Here is a 22,329-nt window from a genome sequence, read left to right on the forward strand (position 1 = left end):
AGAGGAGATCTGGGATGAGCTGAGATCGGGGATGGGACGAGATCGGGGATGAGCCGAGATCGGGGATGAGAGGAGATCGGGGATGAGCGGAGGTCGGGAATGAGCCGAGATCAGGCGTGAGAGGAGATCGGAGATGAGCCGAGATTGGGGATGAGCCGAGATCGGGGATGAGAGGAGATCGGGGATGAGCCGAGATTGGGAATGAGCCGAGATCGGGGATGAGCCGAGATCGGGGATGAGCTGAGATCGGGGATGAGAGGAGATCGGGGATGAGAGGAGATCGGGGATGAGCGGAGATCGGGATGTGCCGAGATCGGGGATGAGAGATCGGGGATGAGTGGAGATCTGGGATGAGCCGAGATCGGGGATGAGAGGAGGTCTGGGATGAGCTGAGATCGAGGATGAGACGAGATTGGGGATGAGCCGAGATCGGGGATGAGAGGAGATCGGGGATGAGCGGAGATCGGGGATGAGCCGAGATCAGGCGTGAGAGGAGATCGGGGATGAGCCGAGATTGGGGATGAGCCGAGATCGGGGATGAGAGGAGATCGGGGATGAGCCGAGATTGAGAATGAGCCGAGATCGGGGATGAGCCGAGATCGGGGATGAGAGGAGATCGGGGATGAGCGGAGATCGGGATGTGCCGAGATCGGGGATGAGAGGAGATCGGGGATGAGTGGAGATCTGGGATGAGCCGAGTTCGGAGATGAGTCGAAATCGGGGAAGGGCCGAGATCGGGGATGAGAGGAGATCGGGGTTGAGCTGAGATTGGGAATGAGCCGAGATCGGGGATGAGCCGAGATCGGGGATGAGCCGAGATTGGGATGAGAGTAGATCGGGGATGAGAGGAGATCGTCGAAGAGCGGAGATTGGGATGTGCCAAGATCGGGGTTGAGAGGAGATCAGGGATGAGAGGAGATCTGGGATGAGCCAAGTTCGGAGATGAGTCGAGATCGGGGAAGGGCCGAGATCGGGGATGATCTGAGATCGGGGATGTGCCGAGATCGGGGATGAGACGAGATCGGGGATGAGCCGAGATCGGGGTTGAGAGGAGATCGGGGATGAGCCGAGATCGGGGATGAGAGGAGATCGGGGATGAGCCGAGATTGGGAATGAGCCGAGATCGGGGATGAGCTGAGATTGTGGATGAGTGGAGATTGGGGATGAGCCGAGATCGGGGATGAGAGGAGATCGGGGATGAGAGGAGATCGGGGATGAGCCGAGATCGGGGATGAGCGGAGATCTGGGATGAGAGGAGATCGGGGATGAGCGGAGATCGGGATGTGCCGAGACCGGGGATGAGTGGAGATTGGGGATGAGCCGAGATCGAGGATGAGAGGAGATCGGGGATGAGAGGAGATCGTGGATGAGCCGAGATCGGGGATAAGAGAAGCTCGGGGATGAGAGGAGATCGGGGATGAGCGGAGATCGGGATGTGCTGCGATCGGGGATGAGAGGAGATCGGGATGAGAGGAGATCGGGGATGAGAGGAGATCTGGGATGAGCCGAGTTCGGAGATGAGTCGAGATCGGGGAAGGACCGAGATCGGGGTTGAGAGGAGATCGGGGATGAGCCGAGATTGGGGATGAGCCGAGATCGGGGATGAGAGGAGATCGGGAATGAGAGGAAATCGGGGATGAGCTATGATCGGGGATGAGCGGAGATGTAGGATGAGAGGAGATCGGGGATGAGCCGAGATGTAGGATGATCTGAGATCTGGGATGAGCCGAGATCGGGGATGAGCCGAGATCGGGGATGAGAGGGGATCGGGGATGAGAGGAGATCTGGGATGAGCCGAGATTGGGGATGAGCCGAGATTGGGGATGAGCCGAGATTGGGGAAGAGACCAGATCGGGGATGAGCCGAGATCGGGGATGAGCCGAGATCGGGGATGTGCCGTGATCGGGGATGATCCAAGATCGGGGAAGAGAGGAGATCGGGGATGAGCCGAGATCGGGGATGAGAGGAGATCGGGGATGAGAGGAGATCGGGGATGAGCTGAGATCGGGGATGAGCCGAGATCAGGGATGTGGAGATCGGGGATGAGCCGAGATTGGGGATGAGAGGAGATCGGGGATGAGCTGAGATCGGGGATGAGCCGAGATCAGGGATGTGGACATCGGGGATGAGCTGAGATTGGGGATGAGAGGAGATCGGGGATGAGCCGAGATCGGGGATGAGCCGAAATTGGGGATGTGGAGATCGGGGATGAGCCGAGATTGGGGATGAGCCGAGATTGGGGATGTGGAGATCGGGGATGAGCCGAGATTGGGGATGAGAGGAGATCGGGGATGAGCGGAGGTCGGGAATGAGCCGAGATCAGGCGTGAGAGGAGATCGGAGATGAGCCGAGATTGGGGATGAGCCGAGATCGGGGATGAGAGGAGATCGGGGATGAGCCGAGATTGGGAATGAGCCGAGATCGGGGATGAGCCGAGATCGGGGATGAGCTGAGATCGGGGATGAGAGGAGATCGGGGATGAGAGGAGATCGGGGATGAGCGGAGATCGGGATGTGCCGAGATCGGGGATGAGAGATCGGGGATGAGTGGAGATCTGGGATGAGCCGAGATCGGGGATGAGAGGAGGTCTGGGATGAGCTGAGATCGAGGATGAGATGAGATTGGGGATGAGCCGAGATCGGGGATGAGAGGAGATCGGGGATGAGCGGAGATCGGGGATGAGCCGAGATCAGGCGTGAGAGGAGATCGGGGATGAGCCGAGATTGGGGATGAGCCGAGATCGGGGATGAGAGGAGATCGGGGATGAGCCGAGATTGAGAATGAGCCGAGATCGGGGATGAGCCGAGATCGGGGATGAGAGGAGATCGGGGATGAGCGGAGATCGGGATGTGCCGAGATCGGGGATGAGAGGAGATCGGGGATGAGTGGAGATCTGGGATGAGCCGAGTTCGGAGATGAGTCGAAATCGGGGAAGGGCCGAGATCGGGGATGAGAGGAGATCGGGGATGAGCTGAGATTGGGAATGAGCCGAGATCGGGGATGAGCCGAGATCGGGGATGAGCCGAGATTGGGATGAGAGTAGATCGGGGATGAGAGGAGATCGTCGATGAGCGGAGATTGGGATGTGCCAAGATCGGGGTTGAGAGGAGATCAGGGATGAGAGGAGATCTGGGATGAGCCAAGTTCGGAGATGAGTCGAGATCGGGGAAGGGCCGAGATCGGGGATGATCTGAGATCGGGGATGTGCCGAGATCGGGGATGAGACGAGATCGGGGATGAGCCGAGATCGGGGTTGAGAGGAGATCGGGGATGAGCCGAGATCGGGGATGAGAGGAGATCGGGGATGAGCCGAGATTGGGAATGAGCCGAGATCGGGGATGAGCTGAGATTGTGGATGAGTGGAGATTGGGGATGAGCCGAGATCGGGGATGAGAGGAGATCGGGGATGAGAGGAGATCGGGGATGAGCCGAGATCGGGGATGAGCGGAGATCGGGGATGAGAGGAGATCGGGGATGAGCGGAGATCGGGATGTGCCGAGACCGGGGATGAGTGGAGATTGGGGATGAGCCGAGATCGAGGATGAGAGGAGATCGGGGATGAGAGGAGATCGTGGATGAGCCGAGATCGGGGATAAGAGAAGCTCGGGGATGAGAGGAGATCGGGGATGAGCGGAGATCGGGATGTGCTGCGATCGGGGATGAGAGGAGATCGGGATGAGAGGAGATCGGGGATGAGAGGAGATCTGGGATGAGCCGAGTTCGGAGATGAGTCGAGATCGGGGAAGGACCGAGATCGGGGTTGAGAGGAGATCGGGGATGAGCCGAGATTGGGGATGAGCCGAGATCGGGGATGAGAGGAGATCGGGAATGAGAGGAAATCGGGGATGAGCTATGATCGGGGATGAGCGGAGATGTAGGATGAGAGGAGATCGGGGATGAGCCGAGATGTAGGATGATCTGAGATCTGGGATGAGCCGAGATCGGGGATGAGCCGAGATCGGGGATGAGAGGGGATCGGGGATGAGAGGAGATCTGGGATGAGCCGAGATTGGGGATGAGCCGAGATTGGGGATGAGCCGAGATCGGGGATGAGCCGAGATCGGGGATGTGCCGTGATCGGGGATGATCCAAGATCGGGGAAGAGAGGAGATCGGGGATGAGCCGAGATCGGGGATGAGAGGAGATCGGGGATGAGCGGAGATGAGAGGAGATCGGGGATGAGAGGAGATCGGGGATGAGCAGAGATTGGGGATGAGAGGAGATTGGGGATGAGCTGAGATCGGGGATGAGCTGAGATCGGGGATGAGAGGAGATTGGGGATGAGCCGAGATCGGGGATGAGCTGAGATCGGGGATGTGCCGAGATTGGGGATGAGCTGAGATCGGGGATGAGAGGAGATCGGGGATGAGACGAGATCAGGTATGAGCCGAGATCGGGGATGAGAGGAGATCGGGATGAGCTGAGATTGGGGATGAGCCGAGATCGGGATGAGCTGAGATTGGGGATGAGCCGAGATCCGGGATGAGCCGAGATCGGGGATGAGCTGAGATCAGGGATGAGCCGAGCTCGGGGATGAGCCGAGATCGGGATGAGAGGAGATCGGGGATGAGAGGAGATCGGGGATCAGCGGAGATCTGGATGTGCCGAGATCGGGGATGAGAGGAGATCGGGAATTAGAGGAGATCGGGGATGAGAGGAGATCGGGGATGAGCCGAGATCGGGGATGAGCCGAGATCAGGGATGAGATGAGATCGGGGATGAGCCAAGATTGGGGATGAGCGGAGATCGGGGATGAGCTGAGATCGGGGATGAGCGGAGATTGGGGATGAGCTGAGATTGGGGATGAGCTGGGATCGGGGATGAGCCAAGATCGGGGATGGGCCAAGGTCGGGGATGCGAGGAGATCGGGGATGAGCCGAGATCGGGGATGAGAGGAGATCTGGGATGAGCTGAGATCGGGGATGGGACGAGATCGGGGATGAGCCGAGATCGGGGATGAGAGGAGATCGGGGATGAGCGGAGATCGGGGATGAGCCGAGATCAGGCGTGAGAGGAGATCGGAGATGAGCCGAGATTGGGGATGAGCCGAGATCGGGGATGAGAGGAGATCGGGGATGAGCCGAGATTGGGAATGAGCCGAGATCGGGGATGAGCCGAGATCGGGGATGAGCTGAGATCAGGGATGAGAGGAGATCGGGGATGAGAGGAGATCGGGGATGAGCGGAGATCGGGATGTGCCGAGATCGGGGATGAGAGATCGGGGATGAGTGGAGATCTGGGATGAGCCGAGATCGGGGATGTGGAGATCGGGGATGAGCCGAGATTGGGAATGAGCTGAGATTGGGAATGAGCCGAGATCGGCGATGAGCCGAGATTGGGGATGTGGAGATCGGGGATGAGCCGAGATTGGGGATGAGAGGAGATCGGGGATGAGCTGAGATCGGGGATGTGCCGAGATCAGGGATGTGGACATCGGGGATGAGCTGAGATTGGGGATGAGAGGAGATCGGGGATGAGCCGAGATCGGGGATGAGCCGAAATTGGGGATGTGGAGATCGGGGATGAGCCGAGATTGGGGATGAGCCAAGATTGGGGATGTGGAGATCGGGGATGAGCCGAGATTGGGGATGAGAGGAGATCGGGGATGAGCCGAGATCGGGGATGAGCCGAGATTGGGGATGTGGAGATCGGGGATGAGCCGAGATTGGGGATGAGAGGAGATCGGGGATGAGCCGAGATCGGGGATGAGCCGAGATCGGGGATGAGAGGAGATCGGGGATGAGAGGAGATCGGGGATGAGCGGAGATCTGGGATGTGCCGAGATGCAGGATAAGAGGAGATCGGGGATGAGCGGAGATCCAGGATGTGCCGAGATGCAGGATAAGTGGAGATCGGAGATGAGCCGAGATCGGGGATGAGCGGAGATCAGGGATGAGAGGAGTTCGGGGATGAGCCGAGATCGAGGATGAGCAGAGATCGGAGTTAAGCCGAAATCGGGGATGAGAGGAGATCGGGGATGAGCTGAGATTGAGGATGAGATGAGATTGGGGATGAGAGTAGATCGGGGATGAGCCGAGATCGGGAATGAGCAGAGATCGGGAATGAGCAGAGATCGGAGATGAGCCGAGTTCGGGGATGAGAGGAGATCGGGGATGAGAGGAGATCTGGGATGAGCCGAGATCGGGGATGAGAGGAGATCGGGGATGAGCCGAGATTGAGGATGAGCCGAGATCGGGGATGAGAGGAGATCGGGGATGTGCCAAGATCGGGGATGATTGGAGATCGGGTAAGAGCCGGGATCGGGGATGAGAGGAGATCGGGGGTGAGAGGAGATCGGGGATGAGCCGAGATCGGGGATGAGCCGAGATCGGGGATGTGCCAAGATCAGGGATGAGCCGAGATCGGGGATGAGCCGAGATCGGAATGAGAGGAGATCGGGGATGAGCCGAGATCGGGGATGAGAGTTGATCGGGGATGAGAGGAGATCGGGGCTCTGTCGAGACCGGGGATGAGAGGAAATCGGGGATGAGAGGAAATCGGGGATGAGCGGAGATCGGGATGTGCCGAGATCGGGGATGAGCGGAGATCGGGGATGAGCCGAGATCGGGTACGAGAGGAGATCTGGGATGAGCCGAGTTCGGAGATGAGTCGAGATCGAGGAAGGGCCGAGATCGGGGATGAGAGGAGATCGGGGATGAGAGGAGATCGGGGATGAGCTGAGATCGGGGATGAAAGGAGATCGGAGATGAGCCGAGATCGGGAAAGGGCCGAGATCGGGGATGAGATGAGATCGGGGATGAGCTGAGATCAGGGATGAGAGCAGATCGGGGATGAGCAGAGATTGGGGACGAGAGATCGGGGATGAGATGAGATCGGGAATGAGAGGAGATCAGGGATTAGAGGAGATCGGGGATGAGCTGAGATCGGGAATGAGCTGAGATTGGGGATGAGCCGAGATCGGGGATGAGCTGAGATCGGGGATGAGCCAAGATTGGGGATGAGCCGAGGTCGGGGATGAGAGGAGATCGGGGATGAGCCGAGATCGGGGATGAGCCGAGATCGGGGATGAGCCGAGGTCGGGGATGTGAGGAGATCGGGGATGAGTGGAGATTGGGGATGAGCTGAGATTGGGGATGAGTGGAGATCGGGGATGAGCGGAGATCGGGGATGAACCGAGATCGGGGATGAGCTGAGATCGGGGATGAGAGAGATCGGGGATGAGCCGACATCGGGGATGAGCCAAGATTGGGGATGAGAGGAGATCGGGGATGAGCTGAGATCGGGGATGAGAGGACATCGGGGATGAGCGGAGATCGGGGATGAGCTGAGGTCGGGGATGAGAGGAGATCAGGGATGAGCTGAGATCGGGAATGAGAGGAGATCGGGGATGAGCCGAGATCGGGGATGAGCCGAGATCGGGGATGAGCCGAGATTGGGGATGAGCCGAGATCGGGGATGAGCCGAGATCAGGGATGAGAGGAGTTCGGGGATGAGCCGAGATCGGGGATGAGAGGAGATCGGGGATTAGCCGAGATTGGGAATGAGCCGAGATCAGGGATGAGCCGAGCTCGGGGATGAGCCGAGATCGGGATGAGAGGAGATCGGGGATGAGAGGAGATCGGGGATCAGCGGAGATCTGGATGTGCCGAGATCGGGGATGAGAGGAGATCGGGAATTAGAGGAGATCGGGGATGAGAGGAGATCGGGGATGAGCCGAGATCGGGGATGAGCCGAGATCAGGGATGAGATGAGATCGGGGATGAGCCAAGATTGGGGATGAGCGGAGATCGGGGATGAGCTGAGATCGGGGATGAGCGGAGATTGGGGATGAGCTGAGATTGGGGATGAGCTGGGATCGGGGATGAGCCGAGATCGGGGATGAGCCGAGATCGGGGATGAGAGGAGATCTGGGATGAGCTGAGATCGGGGATGGGACGAGATCGGGGATGAGCCGAGATCGGGGATGAGAGGAGATCGGGGATGAGCGGAGGTCGGGAATGAGCCGAGATCAGGCGTGAGAGGAGATCGGAGATGAGCCGAGATTGGGGATGAGCCGAGATCGGGGATGAGAGGAGATCGGGGATGAGCCGAGATTGGGAATGAGCCGAGATCGGGGATGAGCCGAGATCGGGGATGAGCTGAGATCGGGGATGAGAGGAGATCGGGGATGAGAGGAGATCGGGGATGAGCGGAGATCGGGATGTGCCGAGATCGGGGATGAGAGATCGGGGATGAGTGGAGATCTGGGATGAGCCGAGATCGGGGATGAGAGGAGGTCTGGGATGAGCTGAGATCGAGGATGAGACGAGATTGGGGATGAGCCGAGATCGGGGATGAGAGGAGATCGGGGATGAGCGGAGATCGGGGATGAGCCGAGATCAGGCGTGAGAGGAGATCGGGGATGAGCCGAGATTGGGGATGAGCCGAGATCGGGGATGAGAGGAGATCGGGGATGAGCCGAGATTGAGAATGAGCCGAGATCGGGGATGAGCCGAGATCGGGGATGAACCGAGATCGGGGATGAGAGGAGATCGGGGATGAGCGGAGATCGGGATGTGCCAAGATCGGGGATGAGAGGAGATCGGGGATGAGTGGAGATCTGGGATGAGCCGAGTTCGGAGATGAGTCGAAATCGGGGAAGGGCCGAGATCGGGGATGAGAGGAGATCGGGGATGAGCTGAGATTGGGAATGAGCCGAGATCGGGGATGAGCCGAGATCGGGGATGAGCCGCGATTGGGATGAGAGTAGATTGGGGATGAGAGGAGATCGTGGATGAGCGGAGATTGGGATGTGCCAAGATCGGGGTTGAGAGGAGATCAGGGATGAGAGGAGATCTGGGATGAGCCAAGTTCGGAGATGAGTCGAGATCGGGGAAGGGCCGAGATCAGGGATGATCTGAGATCGGGGATGTGCCGAGATCGGGGATGAGACGAGATCGGGGATGAGCCGAGATCGGGGTTGAGAGGAGATCGGGGATGAGCCGAGATCGGGGATGAGAGGAGATCGGGGATGAGCCGAGATTGGGAATGAGCCGAGATCGGGGATGAGCCGAGATTGTGGATGAGTGGAGATTGGGGATGAGCCGAGATCGGGGATGAGAGGAGATCGGGGATGGGAGGAGATCGGGGATGAGCCGAGATCAGGGATGAGCGGAGATCGGGGATGAGAGGAGATCGGGGATGAGCGGAGATCGGGATGTGCCGAGACCGGGGATGAGTGGAGATTGGGGATGAGCCGAGATCGGGGATGAGAGGAGATCGGGGATGAGAGGAGATCATGGATGAGCCGAGATCGGGGATAAGAGAAGCTCGGGGATGAGAGGAGATCGGGGATGAGCGGAGATCGGGATGTGCTGCGATCGGGGATGAGAGGAGATCGGGATGAGAGGAGATCGGGGATGAGAGGAGATCTGGGATGAGCCGAGTTCGGAGATGAGTCGAGATCGGGGAAGGACCGAGATCGGGGTTGAGAGGAGATCGGGGATGAGCCGAGATTGGGGATGAGCCGAGATCGGGGATGAGAGGAGATCGGGAATGAGAGGAAATCGGGGATGAGCTATGATCGGGGATGAGCGGAGATGTAGGATGAGAGGAGATCGGGGATGAGCCGAGATGTAGGATGATCTGAGATCTGGGATGAGCCGAGATGTAGGATGATCTGAGATCGGGGATGAGCGGAGATGAGAGGAGATCGGGGATGAGAGGAGATCGGGGATGAGCAGAGATTGGGGATGAGAGGAGATTGGGGATGAGCTGAGATCGGGGATGAGCCGAGATCGGGGATGAGAGGAGATTGGGGATGAGCCGAGATCGGGGATGAGCTGAGATCGGGGATGAGCCGAGATTGGGGATGAGCTGAGATCGGGGATGAGAGGAGATCGGGGATGAGACGAGATCGGGATGAGCTGAGATTGGGGATGAGCCGAGATCGGGATGAGCTGAGATTGGGGATGAGCCGAGATCCGGGATGAGCCGAGATCGGGGATGAGCTGAGATTGGGGATGAGCCGAGATCGGGGATGAGCCGAGATCGGGGATGAGCCGAGATCGGGGATGAGAGGAGATCGGGGATGAGCCGAGATCGGGGATGAGAGGAGATCGGGGATGAGAGGAGATCGGGGATGAGCGGAGATCGGGGATGAGCCGAGATCGGGGATGAGCCGAGATCGGGGATGAGCCGAGATCGGGGATGAGCCGAGATCGGGGATGAGAGGAGATTGGGGATGAGATGAGATCGGGGATGAGCCAAGATCGGGGATGAGCGGAGATCGGGGATGAGCGGAGATCGGGGATGAGCCGAGGTCGGGGATGAGAGGAGATCGGGAATGAGCCGAGTCGGGAATAAGCCGTGATCGGGGATGAGCAGAGATTGGGGATGAGCCAAGATCAGGGATGAGAGGAGATCGGGGATGAGCCGAGATCGGGGATGAGAGGAGATCGGGGATGAGCCGAGATCGGGAATGAGAGGAGTTCGGGGATGAGCCGAGATCGGGGATGAGCTGAGATCGGGGATGAGAGGAGATCGGGGATGAGCCGAGATCGGGGATGAGAGGAGATCGGGGATGAGCCAAGATCGGGGATGAGCCGGGATCGGGGATGAGAGGAGATCGGGAATGAGCCGAGATCGGGGATGAGCCGAGATCGGGGATGAGATGAGATCGGGGATGAGCCGAGATCGGGGATGAGCCGAGATCGGGGATGAGCCGAGATCGGGGATGAGCGGAGATCGGGGATGAGAGGAGATCAGGGATGAGCGGAGATCAGGGATGAGCCGAGATCGGGAATGAGAGGAGATCGGGGATGAGCCGAGTCGGGAATGAGCTGTGATCGGGGATGAGCAGAGATCGGGGATGAGAGGAGATCGGGGATGAGCCGAGATCGGGAATGAGAGGAGATTGGGGATGAGCCGAGATCGGGGATGAGAGGAGATCGGGGATGAGCCGAGATTGGGGATGAGAGGAGATCGGGGATGAGAGGAGATCGGGGATGAGCCGAGTCTGGAATGAGCCGAGATCGGGGATGAGCGGAGATCGGGGATGAGCCGAGATCGGGGATGAGAGGAGATCGGGGATGAGCCAAAATCGGGAATGAGAGGAGATTAGGGATGAGCCGAGATCGGGGATGAGCCGAGATCGGGGATGAGAGGAGATCGGGGATGAGCCGAGATCGAGGATGAGCCAAGATTGGGGATGAGCCGAGATTGAGGATTTGCCGAGTTCGGGGATGATTGGAGATCGGGGATGAGAGGAGATCGGGATGAGAGGAGATCGAGGATGAGCCGTGATCGGGGATGAGCTGAGATTGGGGATGAGCGGAGATCGGGGATGAGAGGAGATCGGGAATGAGAGGTGATCGGGGATGAGCTGAGATTGGGAATGAGCCGAGATTGGGGATGAGCTGAGATTGGGGATGAGCTGAGATCGGGGATGAGAGGAGATCGGGGATGAGCTGAGATTGGGAATGAGCCGAGATCGGGGATGAGCTGAGATTGGGGTTGAGCTGAGATCAGGGATGTGCTGAGATCGGGGATGAGAGGAGATCGGAGATGAGCCATGATCGGGGAGTCCCTCCTCTCCTTGTCCCTCCTTTCCTTGTCCCTCCTCTCCTTGTCCCTCCTCTCCTATCCCCTCCTCTCCTCGTCCCCGATCCTCGAGCTGAGATCGGAGATGAGCCGAGATCGGGGATGAGCTGAGATCGGGGATGAACGGAGATCGGGGATGAGAGGAGATCGGGGATGAGCTGAGATTGGGAATGAGCCGAGATCAAGGCGTTTCAGAGAAGGTTCACTCGGTTGATTCCAGAGATGAGGGGGTTGACGTATGAGGAAAGGTTGAGTAGGTTGGGACTCTACTCATTGGAGTTCAGAAGAATGAGAGGCGATCTTATCGAAACATATAAGATTGTGAGGGGGCTTGATCGGGTGGAAGGGGTGAGGATGTTTCCACTGATGGGTGAGACTAGAACTAGGGGGCATAATCTTAGAATAAGGGGCTGCCCTTTCAAAACTGAGATGAGGAGAAACTTCTTCACTCAGAGGGTAGTAAATCTATGGAATTTGCTACCCCAGAGAACTGTGGAAGCTGCAACATTAAATAAATTTAAAATGGAGATAGACATTTTCCTAGCAGATAAGGGAATTAGGGGTTACGGGGAGAGGGCAGGGAAGTGGACGTGAGTCTAGATTCAGATCAGCCATGATCCTATTGAATGGCGGAGCAGGCCCGAGGGGCCGTATGGCCTACTCCTGCTCCTATTTCTTAGGTTCTTATGTTCTTATGAGCCGAGATCGGGGATGAGAGGAGACTGGGGATGAGAGGAGATCGGGGATGAGAGGAGATCGGGGATGAGCGGAGATTCGTGATGAGCTGAATTCGACGCCTCTAACAAGTACAAAGAGGAAGTATCGGCACGTCTTCAGAAGTCGAATGGTGAAGGAGATGATGTGTGGTACAGAGTTGCTCTATTACGCAAGCCCCCAATCTCCTGCCACTAATTAGAGGTGCGCAACTGAAAGTTATGAAAACTCAGTCCAGTTTAGGGAAGTTTGAGCTTGGGTAAAGTGTCAAGCTTGGCCTTCTGCTCCATGGGCCCACTCAGCAGTTGCTTTATTCCACCAAACTCAATAATCTTTTCATGAAATATTCTCCCAACCTTTTACTCTGATATAGTTCTGCCCCTACCGGAGACAGGACCAGAAAATAGACGGCGACGTGACCACAGCAGTCGGCCGAGAAGATCAGCAATACGACAACGGCACAATGAAGGGAACAATCCAACTCATTCTGCAAACTGCATCAGTTCACCCCAGAGGTAAGCTTTCATCGTCCTGCGTGGATAAATGATAAATTCTACAATCTACAAATCATTGGTGCTGAGTTTTAGAATGAGGCGGTTTTCCCTTGTCCCTCCTCTCCTTGTCCCTCCTCCCCTTGTCCCTCCTCCCCTTGTCCCTCTGCTCATTGTCCCTCCACTCCTTGTCCCTCCTCTCCTTCTCCCTCCTCTCCTTGTCCCTCCTCTCCTTGTCCCTCCTCTCCTTGTCCCTCCACTCCTTGTCCCTCCTCCCCTTGTCCCTCCTCCCCTTGTCCCTCCGCTCCTTGTCCCTCCACTCCTTGTCCCTCCTCTCCTTCCCCCTCCTCTCCTTGTCCCTCCTCTCCTTGTCCCTCCTCTCCTTGTCCCTCCGCTCCTTGTCCCTCTGCTCCTTGTCCCTCCTCTCCTTGTCCCTCCACTCCTTGTCCCTCCTCTCCTTGTCCCTCCTCTCCTTGTCCCTCCATTCCTTGTCCCTCCATTCCTTGTCCCTCCTTTCCTTGTCCCTCCACTCCTTGCCCCTCCTTTCCTCGTCCCTCCTCTCCTTGTCCCTCCTCTCCTTGTCCCTCCATTCCTTGTCCCTCCACTCCTTGTCCCTCCTCTCCTTCTCCCTCCTCTCCTTGTCTCTCCACTCCTTGTCCCTCCTCTCCTTGTCCCTCCTTTCCTTGTCCCTCCACTCGTTGTCCCTCCTCTCCTTGTCCCTGCTCTCCTTGTCCCTCCATTCCTTGTCCCTCCTCTCCTTGTCCCTCCATTCCTTGTCCCTCCACTCCTTGTCCCTCCTCTCCTTCTCCCTCCTCTCCTTGTCCCTCCACTCCTTGTCCCTCCTCTCCTTGTCCCTCCATTCCTTGTCCCTCCTCACCTTGTCCCTCCTCTCCTTGTCCCTCCATTCATTGTCCCTCCACTCCCTCTCCCCCCACTCCGTGTCCCTCCTCCCCTTGTCCCTCCTCTCCTTGTCCCTCCTCTCCTTGTCCCTCCTTTCCTCGTCCCTCCTCTCCTTGTCCCTCCTCTCCTTGTCCCTCCTCTCCTTGTCCCTCCACTCCTTGTCCCTCCTCTACTTGTCCCTCCTCTACTTGTCCCTCCTCTCCTTCTCCCTCCACTCCTTGTCCCTCCTCTCCTTGTCCCTCTCCTTGTCCCTCCTCTCCTTGTCCCTCCTCTCCTTGTCCCTCCTCTCCTTGTCCCTCCACTCCTTGTCCCTCCTCTCCTTGTCCCTCCACTCCTTCTCCCTCCTCTCCTTGTCCCTCCTCTCCGTGTCCCTCCTCTCCTTGTCCCTCCACTCCTTGTCCCTCCTCTCCTTGTCCCTCCTCTCCTTGTCCCTCCTCTCCTTGTCCCTCCTCTCCTTGTCCCTCCACTCCTTCTCCCTCCTCTCCTTGTCCCTCCTCTCCTTGTCCCTCCACTCCTTGTCCCTCCTCTCCGTGTCCCTCCTCTCCTTGTCCCTCCTCTCCTTCTCCCTCCACTCCTTCTCCCTCCTCTCCGTGTCCCTCCTCTCCTTGTCCCTCCTCCCCTTGTCCCTCCACTCCTTGTCCCTCCTCCCCTTGTCCCTCCTCTCCGTGTCCCTCCTCTCCTTGTCCCTCCTCTCCTTGTCCCTCCTCTCCTTGTCCCTCCACTCCTTGTCCCTCCTCTCCGTGTCCCTCCTCTCCATGTCCCTCCTCTCCTTGTCCCTCCTCTCCTTGTCCCTCCTCTCCTTGTCCCTCCACTCCTTCTCCCTCCTCTCCTTGTCCCTCCTCTCCGTGTCCCTCCTCCCCTTGTCCCTCCTCTCCTTGTCCCTCCTCTCCGTGTCCCTCCTCCCCTTGTCCCTCCTCTCCTTGTCCCTCCTCTCCTTGTCCCTCCTCTCCTTGTCCCTCCTATCCTTGTCCCTCCTCTCCTTCTCCCTCCTCTCCTTGTCCCTCCTCTCCGTGTCCCTCCTCCCCTTGCCCCTCCTCCCCTTGTCCCTCCTCTCCGTGTCCCTCCTCTCCTTGTCCCTCCTCTCTTTGTCCCTCCTCTCCTTGTCCCTCCTCTCCTTGTCCCTCCTCCCCTTGTCCCTCCTCCCCTTGTCCCTCCTCGCCGTGTCCCTCCTCTCCTTGTCCCTCCTCTCCTTGTCCCTCCTCTACTTGTCCCTCCTCTACTTGTCGCTCCTCTCCTTCTCCCTCCACTCCTTGTCCCTCCTCTCCTTGTCCCTCCTCTCCTTGTCCCTCCTCTCCTTGTCCCTCCTCCCCTTGTCCCTCCTCTCCTTGTCCCTCCACTCCTTGTCCCTCCTCTACTTGTCCCTCCTCTCCTTCTCCCTCCACTCCTTGTCCCTCCTCTCCTTGTCCCTCCTCTACTTGTCCCTCCTCTCCTTGTCCCTCCTCTCCTTGTCCCTCCTCCCCTTGTCCCTCCTCTCCTTGTCCCTCCACTCCTTGTCCCTCCACTCCGTGCCCCTTGTCCCTCCACTCCTTGTCCCTCCTCCCCTTGTCCCTCCTCTCCGTGTCCCTCCTCTCCTTGTCCCTCCTCTCCGTGTCCCTCCTCTCCTTGTCCCTCCTCTCCTTGTCGCTCCACTCCTTGTCCCTCCTCTCCGTGTCCCTCCTCTCCGTGTCCCTCCTCTCCTTGTCCCTCCTCTCCTTGTCCCTCCTCTCCTTGTCCCTCCACTCCTTGTCCCTCCTCTCCTTGTCCCTCCACTCCTTGTCCCTCCACTCCTTGTCCCTCCTCTCCTTGTCCCTCCTCTCCTTGTCCCTCCATTCCTTGTCCCTCCACTCCTTGTCCCTCCTTTCCTTGTCCCTCCTCTCCTTGTCCCTCCTCTCCTTGTCCCTCCACTCCTTGTCCCTCCTCCCCTTGTCCCTCCTCTTCTTGTCCTTCCTTTCCTTGTCCCTCCTGGCCTTCGTAGTGAGAGGGTTTGAGTACAGGAACAAGGATGTCTTCCTACAGTTGTACAGGGCCTTGGTGAGACCGCACCTTGAGTATTGTGTGCAGATTTGGTCGCCTTATCTGAGGAAGGATGTTCTTGCCATGGAAGGAGTGCAGCAAAGATTCACCAGGCTGATACCTGGGATGGCAGGAATGATGTATGAGGAGAGATTGTGTCGATTGGGCTTATACATGTAAAGTCTGTGTGTTCTAGTTGTAATTAATAACACACAGACTACAAGATTAAAGTTCAACAGGTCTTTACTGGTTGGAGGTCAGGACTATGCTAAATACAATCTTACTACACAGTGCTTATATACCGGTGGTCACCACCGGTATTACGTATACAGCAGCCAGAGAAAGTAGTACATCTCTTAAGGTGGAACAGGCTTAAGTTCTCTTAAGGTGGAACAGGTTACATACACCACAATCCTCCCTTTTTAGCTTAATAGTCATATCCCCATTTAACATAACATCATAACATATATACATATATAACTTCAGGTATAAACAGTTCAAAGGTTCAGTCTCCCAGGAGGCCTTCTGATTCGGTCTGGATAACGCCTTTCAGTGGTCTCTGATTCTTGTTGCTGAGGTGACTCTTCTTGTTGGTTTCCTATGTATTGGACGTCATCATCAGGTACAGTCCCTGCCGAGGTAGATGCTTCAGGTTCATTAACGTCTTCCACAGTTGTCTCTGTCGCAACCATGGGTTCGACCCTTGCTCTTGATTCTACCAGTTGATCCGCATGACGCCTTATCACATTGTTACCAATATCTACTGTGTACATCAGAGGTCCTTGTCTGGCCCGAATTGTTCCGGACTGCCATTTTTCGTTTCCATAGCCCCTTGCCAACACTGGTTGTCCTACTTCGAAACTTCGAGTGGACTTGTTATTAATATGCCGGAACTGTTTGTTTTCCACTTCCCTCCGCACATTTGGTTTTAACAAGTCCAACCTGGACCGCAACCTCCTGTTATAAAACATCATGGCAGGACTTTGGTTAGTCACTGCATGAGCGGCGTTTCGATACGCCATTAGGAAATTGTCCACCTTGTGCTGTAGCGGAATCTGATCATCGTTCATGGCCTTTATTGCCTTTTTGAATGTTTGGACAAATCTCTCGGCCAACCCGTTTGTCGCCGGATGATATGGGGCAGAGGTATAATGTTTCACCCCATTCTTCTTTAAGAATTTTTGGAATTCTTCCGACACGAACTGTGGTCCGTTGTCCGAACAGATCTGTTCTGGCAATCCGTTCCTTGCGAATATTGTTCTTAACACCGCAATTGTCTTTTCTGAAGTAGTGGTATTCATCTTGATCACTTCTGGCCATTTGGAATGTGCGTCCACCGCAATTAGGAACATGGAGTCCATGAATGGACCAGCAAAGTCAATATGTACGCATTGCCATGGGGCTGAAGGCCATTCCCATGGGTGTAGTGGTGCGATCGGAGGTGCATTTTGCACTTTTTGGCACCCAGCGCAGCTTTTCGTCAACTCCTCTATCTGTTGGTCAATACCCGGCCACCATACATAAGCCCTAGCAAGACTTTTCATCTTAACTCCCCCCAGATGACCTTCATGCAGTTCTTTTAGAACTCTTTCCCTTAACTTGGGAGGAATAATCACTCTTGTCCCGTACATCAAAGTACCATGGCAGATGGACAGCTGGTCTCGCCTTGCCGAGAATGCCGGTAACAAAGGATCACCGCGTGTTGGCCATCCTTTCACTGTCACCTCGTAGACTCTGGACAGTGTCGGGTCGTTCCTGGTTTCTCTTTCAATACTTGCAATGGTGACTGGTAAACACTCGATGATGGTCGAATGAAATAACTCAGCAGGGTCAACTTTCGTCGTTTCTTCTTCTTCAGGTACTGGCAGGCGCGACAGCCCATCAGCATTGCCATGCTGCTTCGTACCTTTGAATTCTATTTGATATTGATGTGCCCCTAGGAAAAGGGACCATCTCTGGAGACGCTGTGCTGTCATCACTGAAACACCCTTCTTAGGGTTAAAAATGGATACCAACGGCTGATGGTCTGTCAGAAGTGTGAATTTTTGGCCCTGCAGGTAATGATTAAACTTCTTCACTCCCCATACAAGGCTGAGAGCCTCCCTATCGATCTGCGCATAGTTGCGCTCAGCGGAGGTCAATGATCTGGATGCAAACGTGACTGGCCTTTCCGTGCCATTTGGCAACTTGTGTGAGAGTACTGCCCCAATACCATATGGAGAAGCATCACAAGCCAACCGAATAGGCAGTGTCGGGTTGAAGTGAGCCAACACTTCCTCTGAGGTGATCAATTCTTTGCTTTTGCGAAATGCCTTCTTACAGTTTTCGCTCCATTCCCATGGTACCCCCTTCTGTAAAAGAGCGTTTAGCGGGTGCAGTACCGTGGATAGATTTGGTAGAAATTTATGGTAATAGTTAATCAATCCTAGAAACGACCTCAACTGAGAGACATTACCCGGAGCGGGAGCCTTTACAACTGCCTCTATCTTGTCAGGAGACTTATGAAGCCCCTCCCGGTCAATGACATGACCACAGTACGAGATCCGCTTCTGGAAGAACTCACATTTCTGCCGATGAACTCTAAGTCCATACTCTTTCAGTCTGTTGAGCACCAGTTCCAAGTTTGCGAGGTGTTCTTCATCACCATCACCTGTAATCAGAATATCATCCAGGTAACATTGTGTGCCTGGAATTCCCTGTAATACCTGCTCCATGGCCCTCTGCCAAATTGCTGGAGCCGATGCCACTCCAAAAACCAGCCTATTGTACCGGTACAAACCTCGATGCGTGTTGATCGTGAGGTATTGGCGTGACTCTTCTTCAACCTCCATCTGCAAGTACGCCTGCGCCAGGTCTATCTTGGTGAAGTGTTTCCCGCCAGACAACGAAGCAAAAATATCCTCAATCCGCGGAAGCGGATACTGCACCGTGTGAAGCACCGGATTAACGGTGATTTTGAAATCTCCACAGATGCGAACCTTCCCTGGTTCTCCTGGCTTGTTGCTCGAAGGACGTTTCATAACGGGAACAATGGGTGTAGCCCACTCACTCCAATCTACCTTAGACAGTACACCTGAACGTTCTAGCGCTTCCAGTTCCGCTTCTACAGTAGGTCGTATTGCATAGGGTACCGGTCTGGCTTTAAAAAATTTTGGGTGTGCATGTTCATCAATCTTGATGTTTGCCGTAATCCCTCTCAGTGTTCCCAGTCCCTGCTGGAACACCTCTTTAGCATCATCCAATATTCTGGACAATCGTTTAGGTTTGACATCTGTTTCCCCGGAATCTACCGTTAGTGCCTTCAAGGAGTGCCAGTCCATATTCATTTTCCTAATCCACTCCCGTCCCAGTAGTGGTGGACCTCCTTCAGGTAGCACATATAAGTCCATTACTTGGCTTTCTTCGCCCTTGTGGACCACTTTTACCTCTATCTTTCCGATGGGGTACACTCTTTGCCCCGTGTATGTTTTCAATATAATCTCCGTATCCCGTAGGGGAATATGTTGGAATAACCTTTTGTAATCTTTCTTATTCATGACCGTCAATGCCGATCCAATGTCCAATTCCATCTTTACTTGGACTCCTGCTATCTGAAGGGTGACCCAAATTGTCTGGAGATCTGCATCCTTACCAACGTTGTGTACTCTTAAGCTACCCAGTTCATTACTGCTAACGTCTGAATCTGACTTCTGTTCGGTCGAACTGTTCTTTGTCACCTTGTGTACCTTTATGTATTTTCCTTGCGGTGACTTTTTGTTGCTGGTCTTCTTTCCTGACCGGAATACTTTAGCTATGTGGCCAAGCCTGCCACACGTTCTGCATTCTTGGTTTTTAAACCAACACTGGTTCTGATCGTGCGTTGTCTTTCCGCAACGATAACATTTTACAGTACTCAAACCCAATTTATTTGTACTGAGTTCCGGTGACCGTAGCTGCTTTACTGCCATGCCTCTCGCTGCGGCTTCGTGTGCTGCTGCCATAGTGGCCGCTTTCTCAAGCGTCAGCTCATTCTCCTCGAGCAATCGCTTTTGTGTATCTTCTTTTAATAAACCACACACAAATTTATCTCGTAGCGCCTCTGTCAGTCTCGTTCCAAATTGACAGTCCTTTGCTAGCTTACGCAATTCCATTAAATATTCAGCATTGCTTTCATCCTTCAGCTGCCTTCTGCTGTAAAATTTAAATCGTTCCGCTAGCATCAGCGGCGTGGGGTTTAGGTGATTTTTCAGGACAGTAACAATCTCCTCGAACATCTTATCTGGTGATAAAAGGTGTTTCAATTGCCCGTATGTCTTCGCACCCATTAAGTTTAATAATGTTAGTGCTTTCTCTTCATCTGGGATTTTATTTGCTTTACAATAATTTTGTATGCGTTCTACATACATAGCCCAATCTTCGATGTCGCTATCAAAGGTATTAATGTTCCCATGTTTAGGCATCGTTGCAATTTAATTTATTTTAATTTTTATCCAAGATGGCGGCTTCCGCGCTCTTGTCTTCGTCCTCCGCCTACAAAATGGTGGTTTTCCCGCGCTTGGCGGTCTTCACCCGTCCCCCGACGCTGTCTCCGCTTCACCGCGGCTCTCGCGCCTTCAGTTGCCCCCAGACGCTGCGCCTTTTTAGCCCGAATGCGGCCCGGCCCTTATCACCAGCCGCGATCGATGTCCCCGCGCTGCGCCTTTCGGCCCGAATGCGGCCCGGCCCTTATCTCCGGTCGCGATCGATCTCACCGCCCTTATTCCTCCGTCTTCCCTCCCCGTCTGTACAGCCAACGCGGCCGACTTTCTGGTCGCGTCGCTGCCCGGCTTACCCACTACCGAGGTAGAAAGAAGATAGCTGACAGCCGCTGATGGAGGCTTTGAGTTCAGGATGTCTTCTGCACTCTGGTTTCTCGATGTCTGCCGCGCGACGTGTCTTCCAGCAGGGTGATGAGGGTGGAAGCCTCTCTTCGACGTCCGTTCTGTGGACGAAGCCGCCGTGGATATAACTGCCGCAGGATAAGAATCTGACTCGTCGCCACTGTAAAGTCTGTGTGTTCTAGTTGTAATTAATAACACACAGACTACAAGATTAAAGTTCAACAGGTCTTTACTGGTTGGAGGTCAGGACTATACTAAATACAATCTTACTACACAGTGCTTATATACCGGTGGTCACCACCGGTATTACGTATACAGCAGCCAGAGAAAGTAGTACATCTCTTAAGGTGGAACAGGCTTAAGTTCTCTTAAGGTGGAACAGGTTACATACACCACAATACTCGCTGGAGTTTAGAAGATTGAGAGGGGATCTCATCGAAACCTATAAAATTCTGACAGGTCTGGACAGACTGGATGCAGGAAGGATGTTTCTGATGGCCGGGAAGTCCAGAACCAGGGGTCATAGTCTAAGGATAAGGGGTAGGACATTTAGGACTGAAATGAGGAGGAATTTCTTCACCCAGAGAGTGGTGAACCTGTGGAATTCTCTGCCACAGAAGGTGGTGGAGGCCAGTTCATTAAATATATTCAAGAAAGATTTGGATATATTTCTTAAGGCTAAAGGGATCAAGGGGTATGGGGAGAAGGCAGGGACAGGGTACTGAATTTGGATGATCAGCCATGATCTCATTGAATGGCGGAGCAGGCTCGAAGGGCCGAATGGCCTACTCCTGCTCCTATCTTCTATGTTTCTATGTTTCTATGTCCCTCCTCTCTTTTTCCCTCCTCTCCTTGTCCCTCCACTCTGTTTTCCTCCACTCCTTGTCCCTCCTCTCCTTGTCCCTCCACTCCTTGTCCCTCCTCTCGTTGTCCCTCCTCTCCTTGTCCCTCCACTCCTTGTCCCTCCACTCCTTCTCCCTCCTTTCCTTGTCCCTCCACTCCTTGTCCATCCTCTCCTTGTCCCTCCTCTCCTTGTCCCTCCTCTCCTTGTCCCTCCTCTCGTTGTCCCTCCTCTCCTTGTCCATCCTCTCCTTGTCCCTCCACTCCTTGTCCCTCCACTCCTTGTCCCTCCACTCCTTGTCCCTCCTCTCCTTGTCCCTCCACTCCTTCTCCCTCCTCTCCTTGTCCCTCCACTCCTTCTCCCTCCTTTCCTTGTCCCTCCACTCCTTGTCCCTCCACTCCTTGTCCCTCCTCTCCTTGTCCCTCCACTCCTTGTCCCTCCACTCCTTGTCCCTCCTCTCCTTGTCCCTCCACTCCTTGTCCCTCCTCTCCTTGTCCCTCCTCGCCTTGTCCCTCCTCTCCTTGTCCCTCCTTTCCTTGTCCCTCCTTTCCTTGTCCCTCCTCACCTTGTCCCTCCTCTCCTTGTCCCTCCACTCCTGTTCTCTCCTCTCCTTGTCCCTCCTCTCCTTGTCCCTCCTCTCCTTGTCCCTCCTCTCCTTGTCCCTCCTCTCCTTGTCCGTCCTCTCCTTGTCCCTCCACTCCTTGTCCTTCCACTCCTTTTCTCTCCTTTCCTTGTCGCTCCACTCCTTGTCCCTCCTGGCCTTCGTAGCGAGAGGGTTCGAGTACAAGAGCAAGGATGTCTTGCTGCAGTTGTACAGGGCCTTGGTGAGACCACATCTTGAGTATTGTGTGCAATTTTGTTCACCTTATCTGAGGAAGGATGTTCTTGCCATGGAAGGAGTGCAGCGAAGATTCACCAGGCTGATACCTGGGATGGCAGGAATGACGTATGAGGAGAGATTGGGTCGATTGGGCTTATACTCGCTGGAGTT

At 55.4% G+C, this 22,329-nt stretch overlaps 1 protein-coding gene across 1 annotated transcript in view; it reads left to right on the forward strand.

The window, feature by feature from the left end:
- Nucleotides 1–22,329, forward strand: part of pcnx2 (pecanex 2) — a 946,160-nt gene that overhangs the window by 204,977 nt on the left and 718,854 nt on the right. Inside the window, exon 6 of the mRNA XM_085996657.1 lies at nucleotides 12,629–12,770. Coding sequence (XP_085852783.1) covers nucleotides 12,629–12,770 — 142 coding nt within the window. The remainder of the gene's footprint in view (nucleotides 1–12,628; nucleotides 12,771–22,329) is intronic.

This window comes from Somniosus microcephalus, chromosome 9 (genome assembly GCF_052327205.1).
Source record: "Somniosus microcephalus isolate GS21.2 chromosome 9, FLI_Smic_1.0, whole genome shotgun sequence".
In the NCBI taxonomy this organism is placed as follows: Eukaryota; Metazoa; Chordata; class Chondrichthyes; order Squaliformes; family Somniosidae; genus Somniosus; species Somniosus microcephalus.